The sequence below is a fragment of the Lepisma saccharinum genome, chromosome 11 (assembly GCF_977018435.1).
Source record: "Lepisma saccharinum chromosome 11, izLepSacc3.1, whole genome shotgun sequence".
Lineage (NCBI taxonomy): Eukaryota > Metazoa > Arthropoda > Insecta > Zygentoma > Lepismatidae > Lepisma > Lepisma saccharinum.
Window position 1 is genome coordinate 58,755,427 of NC_139239.1, and position 21,949 is coordinate 58,777,375.

General features: G+C 40.1%; 1 protein-coding gene across 3 annotated transcripts in view; it reads left to right on the forward strand.

The window, feature by feature from the left end:
* The first annotated feature begins 951 nt into the window (after positions 1-951).
* Positions 952-21,949, forward strand: part of Hgsnat (Heparan-alpha-glucosaminide N-acetyltransferase) — a 69,848-nt gene continuing 48,850 nt past the window's right edge. The window contains exon 1 of one of the 3 annotated variants that reach the window (XM_083131215.1): positions 952-1,001. Coding sequence is in view for 1 of the 3 variants with exons in the window: in XM_083131212.1 (XP_082987338.1) it covers positions 17,125-17,166 (42 nt within the window). In the remaining 2 variants the exon portion in view is untranslated. Of the gene's footprint in view, positions 1,002-17,071; positions 17,167-20,202; positions 20,290-21,949 lie in introns of those variants that run through there. The other 2 variants (XM_083131212.1, XM_083131214.1) reach the window with 2 other exon arrangements.

Sequence of the window (21,949 nt, forward strand, 5' to 3'; positions counted from 1 at the left end):
AACCTTTTTTCTCGCACAATTTAAATTCGGTACAAATTGCGTATTGTTTCATTTCAATACGGAACTTGGACCGGATTTAAATTGATCCGGAAGAAGGTCCCTGGACATTATTAAATTGATCCTCAAAAAAAGGTTCCTGGACCGGATTTAAATTGATCCGGAAGAAGGTTCCTGGACATTATTAAATTGATCCGCAAAAAAGGTTTCTGGACCGTATTTAAATTGATCCTGAAAAAAGGTTCCTGGACCGAATTTAAATACTTTACAAATAAGAGTTCTTTACGGTCTAGAACCAATTTACGCTTGCTGATTTTCTCTCCTGGACCGGAATTAAATTTATTAAAAAATTATGGACCTTTAACAGCCCTGGTAAGGGGACCCTTTCTGAGAACCCCCCAAGTGCCAATCTCCCTTCCACGTAGTACACACTGGACTGTATTTTGCACACTGACGAGGCTCTGGCGTCTGGACTTGCAGCCAGTATAATCCTGCGTGGGGCTCGTGTTGTATCATCCACATACGTTTCTGATTGTCCTTCATTTATCTTATCACCATTCATTCTTATCTTCGCGATTAGCCAATGTGGCAGAAAAGCAAAGTAAACTGAACAAATCAAGCAATAAATCAACCAAGTTATCGGTCAGATTTATTTTCGGAACATCTGCGCTGCTGATTGCGCGAGGCGTACCTAGCGAGCCTACCAACAGCGTAGAGCTTGAGCAAGAGGGTTAGCGATATGTGTTACGAAATTAATCTCACCCTACCTGCCTTGATCTAATCAGTTTATCATTTAAGCGGAAGGTACAACCACAGATACAACGAATAATCTTGTTGTCCTCTTTGTGCAATATACTTTTTATCAAATGGATTTTCAAATGATAGCAGTTTATCTTTGACCTCAAGCATTGGGAAATGGTTTGGAATATCTGGTGTATAGTGCTTGACTACTGAGTGAGTGTTCTGCCCCTCGGCCTCTTTTTGGTAGCAAAGATTCACGACTACTTCCTTTAATCATCTTGTAGCCTGAAGGTCTGTAATAGTTGAATCTTTTTAATTGCTTTGTAATTGTGGGTGGTCTATGTTATTGCTCTCTCGCCGTATGAGCATTCATAATCCAGTCGGTTACTCCCACTCCTTGTAGCTACAATAAAGAAGGCTAACGAGGCTTTGGCATCTGGAGTTATGTGTGTTATGTCTGTATTTGTAGTGAGTCCCTTACAAAGACTGACCTTTTATCATATTCATAGTGAATTATATACGTTAAGGTAAAGTTCCCTGTGCATATAGCACAGTGCCATGAACGCATATTTAGGGGATGTGGGGGTAGGACCCCACACATTCTCGATGTCTGCCATTTTGTAGATAATGTTATCAAAACCACGTTTCTGCTACCTTTACCCACCAGGTACCCATTGATTTGAGCCTGGGTGAGCCCCGGGAATCGAACCCTGTTAGTCTTTGGTTGGCGTTGTAAGGGTGACCCTCCCGGAAGACACCCAAATGTCAAGCGCCTCTCTTCCACGTAGTACACCCTAGACTGCATTTTGCAGACTAACGGGGCTCTGGCGTTTGTACTATTAGTCAGTATAATCATCCGTGGGGTTTGTGTTTGTGATTGTCCTTTCATCAATTTCATCTTATCACTATCATCCTCCTCTTCGCGATTAGCCAAAAGTGGCAGAGAAGCCAAATAAAATGAATATTATTCTGTTAGTCTCTGATAAGTTTATATTCTGTACGAGTGCATGACTTTAATTTTTCTGTTCTCCTCTACGTTTTATTATTAGTAAGGAGTTGTTCACTTATCATAAATGAAGGGTGCAAATAGCCTTAAGCACTAGCATTGAGAACAACAACCCTGAGAACAGCTTTTTTACTGCCATGTGACAACGTTTTCACTCAGGTCTGTGTCATATAACCATACGTGCATAAGTTATTCAGAACTGAACGTGCATTTTGTTTTAACCGAATCTCGATTCTGTTGTTATGAACGTTGCTGCTCTACATCTTTATGTGAAGTTCCAGACTCATGATCTCTCCACCGGAGGTTCTTAGTTCGAGTCAGCGTTGCCAACCGCACGGTAACTTCATGTTCCATACGGACACACGGTTCAGACCTTGTTCCGTACGCTGAAAGTACTGTCCTGGAGAGAATTTTAGATATAGAAAAGAATCCACAATATTGATTCTGCTATTGTGGGCGAGAATCAGAAATTACCAACTTCAAGAAATGTCAATAATAAAATGTTTTGAACACACATTAAAAAAAAAGTGAGTAGAAACTCTCCTAAAACTAAGAAACAATTGTCGATTGCACATTAACAAAAGCTGTAAAAGTGAGGAATTAATACAAAAAACTTTGAAATATAGCTATCGAATCATAGTTCACAATTTGAAGTTATTCGCTTTCTGACAGCAATTACAAGGTTCATTGTTTCAGAGTTTATTTTTAAGTCCAATTTGTACACAGAAAGGCTAATCGCTACTGAATCTAGAGTTTAAAGTTGGATCGGAACCACTATGTGCCTCCACTGAGATCGAAGTCGAGACCCCTTGATTACAAGGCGATGTTGTTACTACCTTTGCTCTAAATTGATATTATAGTGTACTTGATCAAGCGGATTTATATGTTTCATGTTCGATAATTATATCTTCAACACGCTACACCACGAACACGTACATTCAAGTTTAGTGTCAATTTGACAGGCTGATAGTTGGCAACGCTGGTTCGAGTCTAGGTGGTCATGAATGTTTCTTTCACATACAGTCACTCATAAAACTCAGCGTGCAACTACGTCTTCCTTGGAAAGGCATCAAGAAAACGGCTTCTTTTTTTCCTATTCGAAACAAGATTTAAAAAAGAAAAAACCTGTTAGGTTGCACGCATGTCACCGCAATTATAAAATAATAAAATAAAATTTCCACCTAACAATGCCACTGCAAGCGTGTCCATATTGCAGTTAAAGGTTAATTGACAAGCTTCTTTTCACTTTGCTTGGAAACCAATCTATACCAGTTTACTTGTTGCGATGTGAAAGTTAAAGCACATTCTGCTTTTCATTACAATTTCACGTCATATTTGCTTCCATTTGACTTTCTGAAGTAATTCCAGTTACCACCAGAAGTTCTTAAACAGATTGAAATATAATGCATACTGTGTTCTTGGGAGGCAATTTGACACGATACACAACAACCAAAGCGTTACTTATACCAGTAGTCTTATGCTTCCGATAATCAACTACCTGAAAATCACAGAAGGGTCCCAAATCAATTCTAGGGTGTTCGGAAAAAGGCACATTCAGCGAATTTCTGTTGCTTTCATCTAAGTCACACTGAATCATTTAAAGACAATATTATAAGTATACTTTTATATTGGGCATGTGTAAAGAATCTAAACAGTGATGAGTATCGAACATGTATATCATGTCTATAATGTTTACTATTAAAATAATAAACATACATTGAAAACTGTCTGCTGTAATATTGTATTTTTTGACTTAAGTGATGTGTATATATAAACCTCCTATATTATTATTTAACCTTTTCGCGAACAGCCTGAAATGTATCTCTCGATTTTCTTCATAATTTTCATCCAAAACATGAATGTTCAGGCTAAACTATTGCGATATAATTAAGCATTTTTAAAAGTGCTCCGTCTATTCTGAGCCTGACGGTCTAGATATCAACAAATTGCATAAAAAATTGATGCGGTTTTATTATTAGTTTTTTATGTCTTTCATTTTTGTTTTATATTTATATTTTTAAAAAAAGGTAAAGTGTTCCCCTGTGCTTAGCACCACGCCCCACACTTTCTTGATCCGGTCGTGAGTGGGGGTGATGTGATCAGCATCACGCCCCTGACCGCCTTTACCCCGCAGGGTTTCCCCCAGCAGCGTTAGAAAAGTTCCCGGATTTGAACCGGCCGGGGATCGAACCCGGGACCTTCAGCATGGTATCAGACGCGTTACCGACTGAGCCATATTTAGTAATGGAATTTTCATTCTAATATTCGTATTTTACTTTTGATTGCTATTGATCTACATCTATTAATGGTCACCTGATACGAAATTTTCCTCATCAATTTGATGTATTAGTTTAATCTACTCTATGACTAGGGTGCTGCATTTTTGCCTCATGCTGCGTGTGTTTATGCGTGCGCGAGAGAAGAGATAGATATAGTAGAAGATGTTTGTGTGTGTTCGACACTATCCTTTGTAAAGTATGTTTGAAGTCAAAACAAATTCTGTATCCTTCTTATTATAACGTAAAACTCCCCCGTGGGATATTTCAGTCAAGTGGCTACTATTCTAGTCAATGAAGAGGTGAATAACTGTTTGTGTCAACTGACTTAATGGCCACTCTGTATCATTTTTTTTGTATACAGTATAATTCATTTGTGTTTATTTTGAACAATATTGATTAAACTTTATTCCGTACGATAACAAAGGTTTTAACACTACGCTTCGTTGTTAGCATGTTGAAGTATTCCTAGGAAAGTAAAGGAATTGGCTTTGCTTGTATGAGTGGGAATCATGTAGTAGTGAGTGCTCTATTTTACTATCTTTTCGCTGAGTAATTCTAGAGCGGAGATTTTGGTGTAGTGCAGCGTCTGGCGTTGGCTGGAATAGGAAAAGACATTTCTATTGGTTGACATACCATACGATGACGAAAGTAAGAAAGACTGCTTCGAGACATTAAATTTGAACGGTACACGTTATATTGGTGTTTTTGTGTCTTAATCTGAAACCAGAAAGTGTTTTTAATGGAAACTTTCCCTAGTGATAGCTTTTATTTTTGAAATAATGTTAACATTAGAATTCATTTACGGACACGCACGTGTAGCCTTCAAAAGTGGAGTGTGTCACCAAACAGTGACAAATTTCGCGGCACGAGAGTCAAACCCCGGAGCATGAGAGGTTTCTCCATGGTTTTCTTCAACTCCTCCGGGCGAATTCCGCTTCAATGAAGTAGTGCCATATGACCTCTTGTTTGTCCGTTTCTTCGTACGTGCAGGTGTTAAGCCAACAGTACAGATAAGCAACATTAAATTTACATACCCAGCTAGTGTGTAACGAAGATTCCTGGTTCTAATCATGATACTGTAAAATAACGAACGGATAATTGCGGAAAGTGGTTAGCAGACCGCGCTACGACGTCAGGGGTCCCGGGTTCGAATCCCGGCCTGGGTATGGGTGCTTCTTTGTGAATGTCCCTTCATCAATTTCATCCTATCATCACTCATCCTCCTCATCCCGATTAGTCAAAGAAACAACAAATTGCTGAAAAACTGCAAATTGAACTCCATTTTCCAAAATGGCGACCATAGCAGGGCATGCACAAGTGTTGGTTTTTGCTGCTCACATGCAATGTCACCCCCTTTAAGTTATTCTTTTTTCCATGTAGGGATAAAATTTTCTCTAAAATGCAACACATGTCCAGATACAGGTTAGCTTCGCCTATTCCCCGTTACACAGCGAGTGTAGCGTAGCGACATGTCATCAAGATTTGAGAGACAAGGAACACCCTGGCACGGGTACACGGTTCCAGGACATCTTCATTCCTTGGACTGTCCGTTCCGAGCGATCAAAACCGACTCGCACGCAAAACAAGCCAAAGGGCGTCTTCTATTTGTGATGATGTGGAGAGGAGTCGTGTCAACATGTGCTGGTCTGGCTGTGTGCCTTTTGGTGTTCAATGTCCCCTTCATGCGAAGAGCTCTGTCGGTAAGTTTCCTGTGAACGTGGCCACTGCTCTGCTCATCGTGGGATTTTGATTTATTTGAGTGTTGTCCAGAGGCGGATTAGCGACTTTCTTCCATGGTAGGGCTAGATTTATCGGAAATTCATTGCAATCTTAAGAATTTGTCTCTGAGGATGATCAGACACAATGATATTTTTATGATATTTTTTGTTTGTGACTGCAATTTGAGATTTTTTTGTTATTGTTATTGCATTTTGGGTGTACATGTCTTCTCAGTAAGATCACAGATTTTTTAAACTCAATTTAAAGTTAAAGAAATTCATTATATAATGTGTCCTAATCTATGCCAGTGCCAGTGTAATTACCGGCGTGAGGCCTTCCTTCCAGTTAGAATGTAGCGCCAATAATTTACGAAGGTCTTGCAGAGGTGTGTTTTTCACCTATCACAGTAGGTGGATGGAACAGCCAATGGGACTTGAATAATACCTAGGTACACGAGTTTTTCTACTATTCGAGGTCCGAAATAACACCGGCCCTGCTACAGTAACAATTATTTGCTTTGTACTCATTTTAAAAATTTCCTAGATCATAGATCAAGTGAGATAATTAATAGGTTCATCTCGATTTTGATTCGCGTTACTTTTTGGATAGGGAGATAATGTGGAGAAAATTAACTTTTTCATGTAGCTAGCTACTAAAATCGAGATTCTTTGAACGGCAGCATTTTGCGTCTGTCGAATTATTTGAGGAGGGTATAAGATTTAGGGAATACTGTACCTGCACTCCCCCAAATTTGTGGGGGGGGGGTTTACAATGTACCCCTGCAGATCCGAAGCGCGTTGCGATAACCAGCAGACCAGAGGGAAGCCCGTTCGAGCGATCCAAGTCACCTACCTTAGGAAACGAGTCAATGGAGATAAAGCATTGGTTATGCAATGCGCGTGTTGTTTACGTATATTCAACTGCCAGCCTGTTTGTGGTGATAAACATATGTTTTCCTAGCCGTCATGAATTCCAAATGTGTTTACTTTTGCTGCTTCTTAAAGCCTTTTGAACTGAAACCAAATATTTATCACGCCAAATGGTCAATAGAACAGTTAACTGACATTTTATAGGCATTTAAAACTTGTAAAATAGGCACATAAATGAAATTAGACATAAAAATACTATAAAATAAATAAGGCACCAAAATAGTGAACATGAACTTATTAATTTTTCAGTTGCCCGCTTATTGATTTGAATTTTTTGTGTGTTCTATTTATTTTCTTATTTTAGGTTCGCTTTTCTTTTGACTAATTGTAACGATGAATGGTGAAGACACAAAATTAGAGATTACCTCTACAGTGTACTGTCAGGAGTTTATGAAGAATTTTCCATCTGGTGGTGGGTGTAAGTTTCTTTTTAGGATGGGAGGGAAAATTTAGAGCCAAAATGACATAAATTGGGCCGCTGTAAAATTTTGGAGGTTACTTTATTGGGCGTTGGGTGTGGGTGGATAAATCACTGCTATGGAGAGAGTCAAAGTAGCGAAAGAAAACAGGAATAAATAAAGAAACGAAAAGAAAAAATATGTCTTTTTAAGGCAAGATTATTCAAAATAGACAAAATGTGGAATAAAGATGGCAAAGGCAAAAATCCGCACCCTGACGATGAACCTAGAACTCGTGAACTAAGTTTCTAACTATCGTGGGAGGTATGGAAGTCGGTTGGGTGCCAAGTCTGCCACGCAGAAAGCCGGGTTCGAATTTCCGAATATTTACTTCAGACAATTTGTCTTCATGCTCCCCCAGCCTTTTATTAATGAGTACTAGGGGACGGTGTTGTTTGTTCTAAATCCAATGTATCCTCACACGGCTAATCGTGACTGAACCTACAGTTTAAACTGGGTTCCTAACCACTGTGTAATGTGTCTTTACTGGTGATCGAATCCGAGACTGCATGTTACAAGCTGGCATCGTTACTACTACCTATACGTCATCGAGAGGCACGGAGCACTGGTGTGTTAAAATTGAAAATGGGGGTATAATGTGAATGGTGTTGTCGGCTCCGTGTTACAGCCTCAGAATAAAAGGCTGAATGGGCCTCAGAGCCAGCGAGGCAAGGCTAGTTGAACAAATATTGTATGCACATCTACCGAGTCGGTCGCATGGTAGTACGTCCATCGTTTTACAGCCTGGAGTGCCGCGGCTGGTCATTCAGAAGATAACCTTGTGGTAATTGCAAACCGCCTAAGGTGAAATCTTAATGTGTTGATGACTTTCAACTTTTCCTCTTCAATGTAAAATTGCCGCGACCTCCACGTGAAGATTTTTTTTGTGGGAAAGTAATCACGGAAGCATGACAAGGACTTTATAACACACAGTTGAAGCGCGGGAAAAAAGGCACACAGTTGAAGCGCGGGAAAAAAGGCACACAGAATATCCTGCCACTGAGGTTGACAAATTACAAATTTAAGCAGTCATTTATAGGGTTATCAGATCGCTGTAAGGGAAATGTAGGACATGCTGTCCTAAAATGTAGGACATTGAGTCAAGATGTAGGACACAAAACATTCTCAATAAATAATACATATTTCTATAGAACACGTTAGAAAGTAGTTGAAAAATTACACTTTTCATTTTTAAAAATATGAATTCTTAATGATTTTTTAAATGCAAAATTTCAAGACTTGCAATCATACTAATCAATGCACCTCTTACTACATGATTTAAGTGGTATTTCTCTGAGGAGACAATTTTTATCAAAATTTCAGGTTTAGTCAAATTATATTTATGTTAGACTGGACAGTCAAACTCTTTGAAATTATAGGGACCAGTAACAAACATTTTACAGACTTTATGAAAAAATAAATTCTCTCGTTAGTCTGTTGGGCTGATGGTAATAAAAGTACTCTCTGAACATTTAAATTATGACCTGTTGTGTTAAACAAATATTCAGCAATTACCGTAATTTAAAATTCGAGAAGTTTAAAGTTCGAGAAGTTTCATCTTGGGTAGTCTTTAGTTCAATAACAGGGTGTCTACCAAAATAACACATCGAGAATTCTTGACTTTTTCTGGACTTTTCTAGACCTTTTTCCCGTCTTTCTTAACGTTTATTTATCCCACCCCTACTTAGGTAAAATTGGAAATTAGTAATTCAAAGGGCTACTTAAGATGAAAACTGAAGCTGAATTTAAGAAGAAAATTAGATATGCTTTCTCGTATTAATGCATCCTGAACTGTGTTTGGCAGACGAGCAAGGCTTTGGCGTCTGGACTCAAGCCAGTATAATCTTATGTGGGGCTTGTGTCGATTGTCCCTATACATTTGTGACTGTCCCTTCATCCATCTTACCTTACCGCCATTCATTATCATTTTCGCGATTAACCAAAGGGACAGAAAAAAGTTAAGTAAAATAAACTAAATCAACCAATCAGTCATTATGATAGCAAAAATTCTTGACCACAAGAATAATTTATTGCCTTTTTATTGACTTCTTGACCTATTTGTCGATTTCTTTACTTTTTCTTGACTACCATGACTTTCTTGACTGGTAGACACCCTGAATAACTTTGTTCTCTATACCCCTGCTTTACAATCAAATTATATTGAATAAGAATGGCAACACCTTGTTCCATCAGTATAATCCCTAAGGCAAGAGATTCTGCTCAGGCATTGAACAGTTACGTTATCAGAAAGTGGTTCCAAAACTTTGTTCATTAAGTGCTTCCGTTTTTCCGTATTTTTAATAGCAGGACAAACTTTTTTCTCTTTGGGCAATGACTGAATCAAAATAAATTTCACAATTGAGTTTGGAAGCGCAGTCCATAGACTTGTAATTTACATGATTTTTTTCTGTTATCTACTTTCCTAATTAATATTATGTGACTCTCAAAATGTAGGAAATTTATGATATTTTTCAAATTCCTCCCGAACGCCGGACATAAGGCTAAAATGTAGGACATGTCCGGAAAAACCGGACGTCTGGTAACCCTAGTAATTTATTAAAAGTAACCGCTGAGCTATGTGACAAGGGAGAGATTTCTTTTTAATGTTAGTGCTACATTGTGGCACGGGCCTCCTGGACAACGTAACAACTAACGGTGTCACCTTGTAACCACCAAGTCCCAGGTTCGATTCCCGTTGAAGACACGTTGATTAATGGTTCGAATCCGACTTCAAAGACCAATCCTGATTGTTCTATCGAAGCATGAAGTTGACTTAGAACAAATAGAATTGTAGCATCGTCCCGCGATGCCAATGAGAGTAAACAGTATAACTGCTACCCTGGTAGTATGGCGCCTGAAGCTAGAATTGTTGTACAGTCACATTATTTTATTTTCATTTTTCGGTGTATTTTCGTGTGCTGAATTCAAAACCGTGGGCAACATTGATTAAACTTGATTCTCTACGATAGCAAGGGTTTTCCAAGTCGTTACTATGGGGAAAATGACATATCCTCCTCAGAAAGGGTAAGTCAATTATATTTTTGGGGGGCTAACGATCCCCTAACGATTTTCCAATACTTCTTTTAAAATTCCATTAATGTAATATATTGTTTGCCGCAGTCGAGCTGTTGATAAAAACGTTAGTGGCTAAAGGAATTGAATTGAATTTTTCTTTTAAGTCAACTTGATACATAAATAGGCTAATCGAGACTGGACATACAGTTTAAAGTGGGATCCGAACCACTGTGCAGTATGCCTCAACCGGGTATCGAACCCGGGATTCCTTGATTACAAGATGTTAGGGGCTGAAGGATCAATTTAAGAAAGACTCATTTTCCCCACCTTTTCACATTTTAAATGTTAAATGGACGTACAGCTCAACCAATATGAAAAGAACCCCGGCAAACTCGCTTACTAATGTGGACATTTATTTTCTCCTTTCGCTTCCTCTTCGCTTGTGCCCGAGTGCCATATTTATAGCTTCCCTCACTTGCATCGATGCCAACAACTTCAACTAGGATAAATATTATGTCTCTACTTTCGCTGTGTACTGTTTTCACCTTCATGATGATGTAAACACTTGGCTCTGATTGGCACTGGACTGGCTACCCATTTGCTAGTTTTCGCCTCGCATGGTACTTGTTACTGTACTTGTCGATAGTCTTTTGTTCCCATAAGACATTGCGCAGAGCAGACAATCTCTGTAAAGATGGACGAGTAATTTGAAGAATGTTGTAGGAGAATTACTGCTTTGTGCTTTTATTAAACATTAAAAGAGAAAAGTATGGACTAGAGATTGACTCCAAAAAAATATGGTAATCAATGCGTATCGAACAAGCTTTTTAATTAACTCCGCAGGATTCATTCACAATTTTTTTTAAAAATCAAACAATTTAATACACTTGTAATAATAAGGATTTTCGTTTTCGGCTAATCATATTTGTCACGTACACATCTCATCGCTTTGCATAATTCCTAAACATTATTGAACTGAACACGAATGCACTGCACGTCAACTCTTTACCTTTTTTTTTATCGAGAAGCCAACACCCGGAAACCACAGACAAAAAACTCTCCTTTGCAAACTCGCAGATTATCTTCACATGGCCAAACTTTGCTCTGATTGACTGTTCCACAGAATCCATTCGAGGAAAGCCAGTAGCAATTCGAACATGACCTATTCCATGATCTATATAAACAGTGGTGTACAATTTCAATACATACAAATGGCTTGCAGAACATTCACAAAATAAACCTTGGTTCTATTCATATGATTTTCCAAGACCAGTAATAATTTTTATTATGCGCCTACGTACGGGCCATGTTCGCACTAATGATCACCGATCACGTTTACACATAACATCTAAACAAGTATGCTCATGTGGGTGGGGAAATTAATCAAGATCCCACACGTCTGTTTTTACAATGTCCATATTTCGACAGAGAACGAGACAAACCATATAATGGTTTGCGCTGTCATGGTGTTTCATTCCCTGCATCCCTAATTACCCTTCTCACGGATCCCAATCCTGCCATTATATGTTTCCTTTATGGATATGCAAGATGTAATTTAACGATCTAGGAAACATTTTTTTTCCCTGCGGATAACAATTGCATAGTGAACTAAGTAAATTTTGACAAAGAATTCAGACAAGATGATCAAAATCGACTCACAGTTGATAGGGTCAGTAAGAAGAAGAAGACTATTCCTCAAAACCAGTCAAGCAGCCAGCCAGCCAGGCAGAGAGCCATCACTTCCGGTCAGGTAGCCAGTTGAGCGCCAAATAACTGAATATCCAGTTCCGTGTGATTCGGCCTTTTAATATGTGAGAAACCATGGCGTAGTGGTTAGCACATCGCTGTACGACGCCAGGTGTCTCGGGTTAGTTAAATAAACCAAATCAATCTATTATATACCAGGTGGGCCCATAAGTCAGTTGGCACTAGCAGTTATGAGACGCTCGTTTAAGTAGCCAACTGACTTATGGGCCACCCTGTATTTCTTGCATAATGTAAGTTAAATGACTGCAATGCCATAAATTCCCTAGCATTTGGGGCGGGCTGGAGATTTTATTGGCCTATACTCAGTACCATGACATTATTTCAAAACGAAATATAAGTAATTTCCACCTCCCAGATACTTAGTAACTGTATTGCATTTCTTACATGGCAATGTTTAAAATGAGGTGTGACGCATTCTGTAAAGGGAAGGGAGGTGGGTTATGTTGATTCGTGGTGTCAGTTATGTTTATTGATCTCCTGTTCTTGTATTTTACCACTCCCTGCATTTGTAAAATTCATTTGGCCCAAATGTTTATCTTATCGTTCATGATGACATATGATGATTTAATTTTTGTTCTTATATTGCTGATTACATGAAGATAAAACGAAGAGTGAATTAATATCGAAGCGGATTGTATTGTTTTCTGGGTGAAGGAGTTCAACGTAAATACCTTGAAGGATCTACAGGTAGTCATCATTCCTTATCTTTCAAAGATAAGAACGATACATTTTTCTCCAATCTCTTACTTCTACAAACCGTGCAGCCCGCCTCAAGTACGCATGTGTTAAGAGAACGAGTTCAGTGGGAAAATAGGGGTGACGGCTGCAGATGGAACGCATATGGTAAGCGGGTTTCGTGAATGTGTACTGCTAACAGAAAGTTGAAATTTCAAACGTGGTGCAAAGCGAACAACAATAAGTAACCGAACGCATACAAATGAAGTACTCATCTGGAACCCGCCACGTAGTTTTTCGTCTACCCACTTTTACGTTTTGCGTTTGGATTAGTTCACGCAAACTTGAGTTGACGAACTATCTTTGCGGGTGATCTTGTTTACTCTGCGCAGAGCGAGAGAGATGCAGAGGCTGGTCGTCAGTTTTTGCAAAATAAGAGGAGAGTGACACGCAGTGGGAAAAGCAGCCTCTAGCTCCTCCCCTTGCTACCGCGCAACCGGTCTTGTACATGGTTCACCCGCAAAGATACAGCTCGGCAACTCTAGGCCCGAATAAAATTGCACATTTGCAAGGAATTTCCCGACGCTTAATGGTGCAGAAAACTTAGAGTATTAAGCACTTTCAGTTGTTATTGATATTATGGAGTCACAATCCCGCCATATATAATATGCTAATCATAATTAATGTTTTAAAAATGTGTGACAAATGTTACAATTGACCCTTGCTCGGGGGCAAATGCAACACTACAGGGGCAAATGTAACATACTAACATTTACCAGAAATACAATTTATTTTTTTGCTGGAAATAACATGTACCCTTACACAATGATTAAGAATTAGCTAACTGTGCTTTTGTTAATAAGTAGGATAATCGAACCATACCAGGTCCCAAACACTGTTTCTAACAAAGATATATCTGATCATTCTGACTGACAGTTTTGACAAATGTAAAAGCTGTCTCCTTTGGTGCACTTCTCATGTGACCAGTTGTCACAAGTTAAACACTGCACCCATTGCTCACCAGATGCACTATTGGACCACTTCTCAAGGCAAATTAAACAAAAACATTCGTCGCCTTCAGAGCTGCTTTCCTGACACCTTCTTGCGCTTCTGCTTGCAGAAGCTAAGCACTAACGGCTAAGCACATCGTTACCAAGGTGCTCCTCTCATCTCATGAGAATTAATTCCTCCAACTTGCTTGCTTCCCTTTGGTGCGACTATCTTGTCTGGCTTAGGGGCTGTTGATATGCCTGTTTCATCGACATTGTAGATGTCTTGAGGTTCGAATTGATATTGCTCCAAAACCTTCGATAGGTTTTCAAAAAAAAAATAACATTGTCTTTATTAAAGTTCATAGCACACGCTAAGGATGTTGACTCTGGGGTCTTTCTTGCTAAAGTAGGATTTCTCTTTATAAATGCGGTAAACCCGTCTGCACCAGCCATTTGACGATCTGCTCAGGACTCTGGAAACTTACACTGATTTTGGTTTGCATATTGGTAGGCTAGCTGTCTGACTTCTTTTGGGGGTGAGTCCATAAAATATATTTGCACATGTCTTTATATACTCAGTTAACTGGGTCTCCATGTAGGCAGAGAACACTTTATTGTGTGGTTTATAACCCATAACAGGAATCCCTTTTTCTTGTCTCTTCTTAACAAAACGGGTCAATGTCACATGACAAATATTGTGCGCTTTTGCTGCGTGTCGGATTGAAACATTGCTTTCCAAAACTAACTTTGCAGCTTCTTTCATCTTATCTTGTGAAGGGCCTCGTTCGGTAGTTCTTTTTCTGTCTCTCACCATTCTGAAACATACAGAATGTAATAATTCAGGATGGTTGAACAATGTTTTTTATTACAATGCAAGTGAATGTTTTACATAAGAAACGCATAAGGGGCAATTGTAACAGTGTTACAACTGCCCCGGTTACATTTGCCCCATCCTGACGCCATATTGTTTGCTGGCTTGCAGCTACTAACCCCGACAACAAGAAATTGATCACAACTATCTTAACAAATACATCAAATATTGTGTGTTGCGATGATATATACAAACCTTGATCAGACGACATCGCGAAATCACTATTAAAAAATAAAAAGGAACCTTATGTTTTTACTTACGTGTTGAAAATTTGAAAAACTCCCAATAATAGCCGGAACAATCGCTACGTAAGCACCACCGCCACACGAGTCACTCCCAACTGACGTCTCCTTTCTACAGGTTTGAATAGTTTTAAAAAATACCTCACGAGAGCAGCACAGTAGCGATTGATACATTTGCCCCGTGTTACAATTGACCCCGCTCTCCCCTAATTCATGAGAAACAAAGTAGCGACTTTCGCGACACTTGGAAACGACTCCATTACAGTACAGGAGGAACCTGTAGTTGGATAAAATACAGATCATGGAACAAAATTAATTGTTTGAATTACAAAACATAAAAAAGGTACGAGAAATCTGCAAAAAGCTTGAAATATATTTATAAGTTAGTAAAATCTCCTGGAAACTTTCTGTTTGTGGGTGGATGGTGAAACTTCTTGTCGGAGTATCCAGCAGTAATCTGCCAAAAGGTTTGGTGACAATCTTCCCTTATATCGTTTTTCCATGGCAGCGATATCTTGGTGAAATCGCTCACCATGTTCGTCACTCACATCTCCGAGATTAGGTGGGGAAAAACCCAGATGAGAATGCAGGAAATGTATTTTCAAAGACATGTTGCACCCCATTGCCTTGTAACAGTCCAGCATGTGTTCCGTCAGTTCCCTGTAATTGTCAGACCTAACGTTACCCAAGAAATTGTTGCATACATCTTTGAAGGCAAGCCAAGCTGCCTTCTCAGTATCTGTCAGCAACTCTTCAAAGGGTAATGTCATTCGTCAAGTCACGAATCTGAGGCCCAATAAAAATACCTTCTTTAATTTTTGCAGTACTAATCGCAGGAAATTTGTACAGTAAAAATGTAAAACCCCTGCCATCTTTGTCCATTGCTTTCACAGAATTCTTCATGAAGCCCAATTTCAGATGGAGCTGTGGTAACAGCACACTGTCTTTGTCAACAACGGGTTCATGCCAATTCTGCCTGTGACAGTGGCTGTGGTTGGGGCTGTGCTGTAGATGGCGTGTAATCAAGATCTTCGTGATCTATTGGTTGGTCACTACCATCGTCTGTTTCATCTTCCAGTGTCCATTCCGTTGGTGGTTTTGGGAACTTGGAGAGAATCGGAATGCGGAACTGGGCGCACTGCAGATTCCAAATATGGATATGAAACTGTGTGTTTTGATTTACTTGAGATTCCAGTTACTTTCGTTAAACAAAAATAATCTGTTATGTGGTCTCTAGGTTCCCTCCACAACTGTGGTACAGAAAATGGTATAGATGGGTGGGTTCCATGCAATCAGCCTCTTAAATAGCAAGAGCAACGTGGGGAACAGTTCTGTGGTGCCCAACACTTACCCTCATCTACCTTTGATTCAAAATACAACTCGTACGTCTTTTTGACAAGCGGGGAAATGGGATGTCTTTGGAACTTCGTCGTAAACTCACCACACACATATCAGAAAAGGTTTGGTAAATTAACACACTTCCTAGCCATCGCTGAACACAAGAAACACGCGAACACGCACAAACAGTATTCTTCACCTTAGGGGTTTTGCATGACACACACTGCAGGAACAGACACTGCGTGATCCCACTAGCAACTGACTGATTCAAATAACTGCAACTCCATTATACCTTACTATACCTCAACCAAGTGGCTATCTATTCCTTCTCTCTCCACCTCCTCCCTATGCACTGTCGAGCCCTAGTAACAAGCTGTGCTGATAAGTGCCGAGAGAAAAGTTTAGGTGAAAGCGGAAAACGGTTTTCACTATCGTCATCAGGGCAGTGAACTCCATAGGAATCACATGATTTTGTAGTATGAAAGTAACTTCCTTGTCCACCGATGAAATGTTTCTAGGTGCTTTGTCTAAACCTAAAAGCGAAACGAAAATATGTAACCAGAAAGAGGAGAGAAACTCCAGCATCTTTAGATAAATAACAGTTCCAGTGTTTTTTTTTCTTCAGCCTGTCTTTCGACTTGGCAGTCAATTTTAAGTGACCGTAAGCACTATGCATCTCATTGATTAGAAAATATGACATCACATGAGCTACAAATTTTCTTCATTATGCTTCAGAGATCGAAAAAATAGGAAAAAGTATCAAGATAGGAAAACATTGCCGAAATATGTTGTTTTATGTAAAGTGTAGAAATATGTAACATAAAACTTATGCAAAATGATGCCAGTTACATAATTCGTTGATAGTTTCATGTTCAAGGTATGTATCTAGAAAGGAATAGAATATGTAATTACATACAAATCCTAGCTCTAACACAAAGTAGTCTCATACACACATTTGTTTTCAAAGGAGCTGTGTGTAAGAACTATACACATGTGTGTCAGTCTCATTATTAACGAAAATATTAATATCATTTCAGGTATCCACCAAGGTCATTCTACTTAACAACTAGTTCCGGAGATTATCGACATACCACCATGGCTTTTCTCAATCCTCCCCATCATCATCACCACCACGAGGTAAGTGTAGAATTATTTTACTTTCCACTCCTGTTTATACTTCCTTGGCTTTTAATCCATCATATAGCGACTGCAAGTCATGAATTATACATTTGTCCGTACACGAAATTACAGAACACTGTCGGAAAATAATAACGTCGCTTCGTGACCGAAGAAATTATTTAAATGTTCTTGGAAGTCTTGGCGGCGCCAAGGACGTGTCGGGAGGGCACTGGCCTCTCACCCCCTTCACTTCCGCACATCTTACGCTAGGCTCTTAGCCATTCGTAAATGGTATCTAAATCAGGAAACTGTAGTAGATCAATATTTGTGTGCACGAAGTTGATTGACACGTGAAAATTACAAGCTTCTCGGAGCAGGAGTGAATCTGTAGAGTTTGAGCCAAAAATCTCCGCAATTAGTTAATTGCAGGATGTGAGTTGGTTCTGAGACTTTAGAAGTGTCACGAGTAGCTGAATTGCAGCCGCAGCGGTTCAGTCGTCAGTGCATCTGGTTCGATTCCCGCCGTGGGTCACCTCAGGTAGGAACTTTTCTGTCCGTATCCATGCAAAAGCGGCTCTGCGACCCACCCGGACTCGCACAAACGGGCACTTTGGAACAACGCTAAGAGATAGGGAAAGGCCGGAGCTTGGTGCTGATCGCTGATACCCAGAATGTGTGGAAACTCCTGTCTCCACATTCATATGCGCCTTCATTGCACGCTGTAATTCACAAGGTATAGCTTACCTTTACTTTCTTGCGTACAGACGATGAGAGACCAGAGAAACATTCATGGCTTGCAGGGAATTCGAACTTGGGACCCTGGCTTCGCAGCACCAGTCGACTCTCGATTTGTCCACACACACACACACACACACACACACACACACACTCACTCACACTCACACTCACACACTCTCTCTCTCTCTCTCTCTCAAAATTTCCTCAATAACTCCCCTCATCCTAAAATCTTTCACAAAGGCAAAATTTTAGCTCTGTACTTACACTTATATTCACAGAAAGGCCTCCCCGATGGCGTAGTGGTAACGTCGTCGCCTTGTAATCAAGGGGTCCCGGGTTCGATACCCGGTGGAGGCACATGGCACAGTGGTTCGGATCCCACTTTAAACTTTATGTCCAGTCCCGATTAGTCTTTCTGTGCATAAAGTGGACTTAAAACAACAAATCAATCAATCAGTCCCAGATTCTGGAGAAATCCCTTAGACCTAGATTATTTCACCAAAGATTCTGGGTTCGAGTCTCGGCCTAGACACGATTGTTCCTTTGTAAGTGCCTCTCCATCAATTTCATTCATCCTTGTCGTCAGGATTAGCCAAACGTGGCAATCAAGTGACTGTAAAAAATACATGTAACCACTGGGAAAATGCTGACAAATTACCGCCCTTACTGCAACAGTTCAAATATTGAAAAACACTGAAGTTGGTTAAAGTCCACACAGATCCGAACTGCTAAAGTATTCCCCGCCGTGATGTGGCCTTGTAATCAAGAATCCGATGTTCGACACGCGGTGGGTGCGTATTGCACAGTGTTTCGGATCCCACTTTAAACTATAGGTCCAGTCCCGATTAACACAAAACATACTTTGATATGTGCACAGGTTATCTCACAACTTCCCATTCCGATGTACAGTCATGGAAAAAATACTTCCCCCATATTTTCCCCATAGAGCCTGAATATCAGTAGCCTTGTGGGGGAAGTATTTATTTCTACAACTGTACTCTTATTTATTTTAGTAGCTGCTGTTCGACCGACATTGGACAAACATGCTGTAGCTATAAGGAATCGAATTTCGGCGCTATACTCTGGCCCAGGAATGTGTGGAGCAACGCCGCGCGTAACGACAAAGAATCGGAGGAAGCGAGTGGGCGGAGCAAAGCAGTGTACCCTGCTGCAAGCGGCTAGTAGCTCCAGTTGCGTACCCCCCTCCATGGAATCCCTTTCCCTCTAACGCGTTTTCTTTGTCGAGTCCTGTCGAGTCTTGCTTACGCAGAGGACTTGTTTCCGTTCGCTTGCTCCACAGATTCCTGGCATAGAGTTTACTAAGTGAGACGAGTGTACGTGGGTAGCTTCACCTTACGCACCGTTTACATCATCGGACCTTAACAAGCCAATTGACCTCTAATCTCCACCTTCCAAACTAAACAAGTTATTTTTCTCCTTGAACTGACGCCTCTCCGTTGGCGCAGTGGTAGCGTTGTCGCCTTGTAATCGAGGGGTCCCGGGTTCGATACCCGGTGGAGGCACATATAGTGGTTCGGATCCCACTTTAAACTGTAAGTCCACTCCCGATTAGCCTTACTGTGCATAAAGTGGACTTAGAGCACCAACTCAATCCATCAATCCTCGAACTGACGAGTAATCTCAGAACTTGTCCTGGTCTTGAATCACGAAACAGGCATTGAACGTCTACCCTGCCTCTCCGAACGCCTTGCCTCATAACCGTCGGATTGCAATCAAAGTTCCGGTTTGATATCCGGTGTAAGCACAAAGCGGTTTGGATCCAACTTTATCCAATCCCGATTAGCCTTAATGTGCATAAAGTGGACTTAAAAACAAACTCAACAAACAGACGTCTTTCGGAACTAAATAAGCAAACTACAGGTTCTCAGAGCATTTCCGTAGGACTTAATGTGTCAAAACCCCTCCCATTGGTTGAGTAAACATTTTGCACTAATTGTGTAATCAAATAAGTAACCTCTCATGGTTAATTTAATTGATGTATATGAAGCTAAATCCAAATTGTTTGGGAGAGAAAATTTTGTTGGTTATAATTTTATATTGTTTATTAATTATAAATAATAACAATTAAATTATAACTTAAAAATAGTGCCATCCTTGGACTACAATAAGTCAAACTCCGTCCATTATTTCTGTGTACATACGGCCATGCCTCAGAGCATAATATGAAGAAATTGCAACTCTTTGGCCTTGCCGTCAATTGGAGCTGTTGACTTCTGCCCCCCCCCCCCCCCGCTCCCCCGTCATTTTTTTACGCGGTGCTGTTTACGGGAAAGTTACGCCGGAGGATAGCAGAGAAAGTGCCTTCGATAACTCCGCTACTTGCTGGCCGCGCGCCAAGGTCGTCAGTAACCTCTTCTCGGCTGGCTCGTCGATTCGTCAAAGGTAGGTGTCTCTTAAAAATATTTCCTCTATCCTTTCGTTTTGCACGCCAAAACTTGCTGTTTCTACCTCTCGAATCGCAAGGACCACACAATGCGGCAGCCGCACGACAGGTGTCAAAAAGGAAGAAAACACAAGACGTGGCTACCTCTCGTGGTTCATACCAGCTGTTTACTTCCTGGACATTGAAATGTGATGGGGAATTATTTTGTTTCCGGCGATTTTATAAGTATAGTCGTAGTGCTCAGTGCGTTCTCATTATACTTCAGCTTCTAACACTGCATGACAGTGATGATCGTAGTGGTTACGAATGGGGGCGTGACCCCGCGTGTGAAGGTTCTACATTCGACTCCCGGCCAGTGAATGTATATTCCAGTGTACTCGTTCTTCCGTGTGTTTTACCTAATCATCAACCACCAGTTACAGCATTATATCCAAACATCCCCAATACCCCTCCAAAATTTCCTCAACACCCTACATTTTTTCACAAAGGCCCAGTATTAGTTATAAATAAGGGTGTGGATTTATAGGCACTAAAACCTCTCAAATAAGCCCCAAAATTATGAAAATATGTACTTAAAAAGGCACCCTAAAGTAAAAAGTGCACTAAAATTTGCTAAAAACTCTGTCTTGAAAAACTGTCACTCTTTTGCATGATTTCATATGTTTCTTATTTTACGTTGCTTTTCAGCCATTTTGCCTAATCGTGACAATGAGGATGGAGGACGATTAAATATAATTGATAAAATGACACTGGCAAGAACCACCCTTTGCCAGCTCAGGAATCGCACGCGGAATCTTCGGTGTACTGATTGACTCCTACAAGCTTTCAGCTGGAAACTAAAGGAATGGGTGGTTTGGCGTCGTTTTGTCCAAATAAGAGTCGCCAACCAGTTTTTTATTTTTTTTATTTCGCTTACCCTGATTAAGGGGCTTTTGAAATTTCCAAAGATCTGACATCCCTTGCGACCGTCAAATCTGGCAAATACCAGATTCCAGTCAGTTCAACATAAAGGCTTGCCTTTCTCAAGGTAGGGAAAGCCAAAGGCGCGTAAAAACAGCTGAAGTAAGATAAAATTGCAGAAAAGGCATTTTGGGGCATGATAAGCAAAGCAATAACCACCAAAATAGGCATTTTTGGCACTATAAAAATCCGTTTTCGGACTAAAACCATCATGAAACGAACTTAAAACATTAAGAAGGCCTATGGTTTACTACAAAGGAATAAAATAGGCAAAAATCCGCACCCTAGTTATAAATTTACCCATACACTCCCTCAGTATGAAGTTACACCCCAGATGGAAAATTCTGGATTCCTGTCCCTCCATTCACCGTCTTCGTTGAAGAAAGGCTATGTGATGTAACCAAAAATACAAAAAAACAAAAAAAACAAGCTCGTGTGTGTGTTTCAGGAGAATGTGTTTTCACTTGTACTATACATAATTCTCCAGTTTACAGAGTAAAGGTCGACCACCTTTTCAAGGAACGAACTTCCGTTTTTCTAAAAGAAGCAGATGACAACTGAGGCAATAACAAATATGGTTCGCGCCCAGGCACGTTGTCGTTCCAAGTTACTATAGAGGGGTGTAAGGGGCAGGGTTGTCAAAAGTCCAGAAACCCATAAATTCTAATGGGTTCCGCCGCAATAGGATCGGAACCTTTT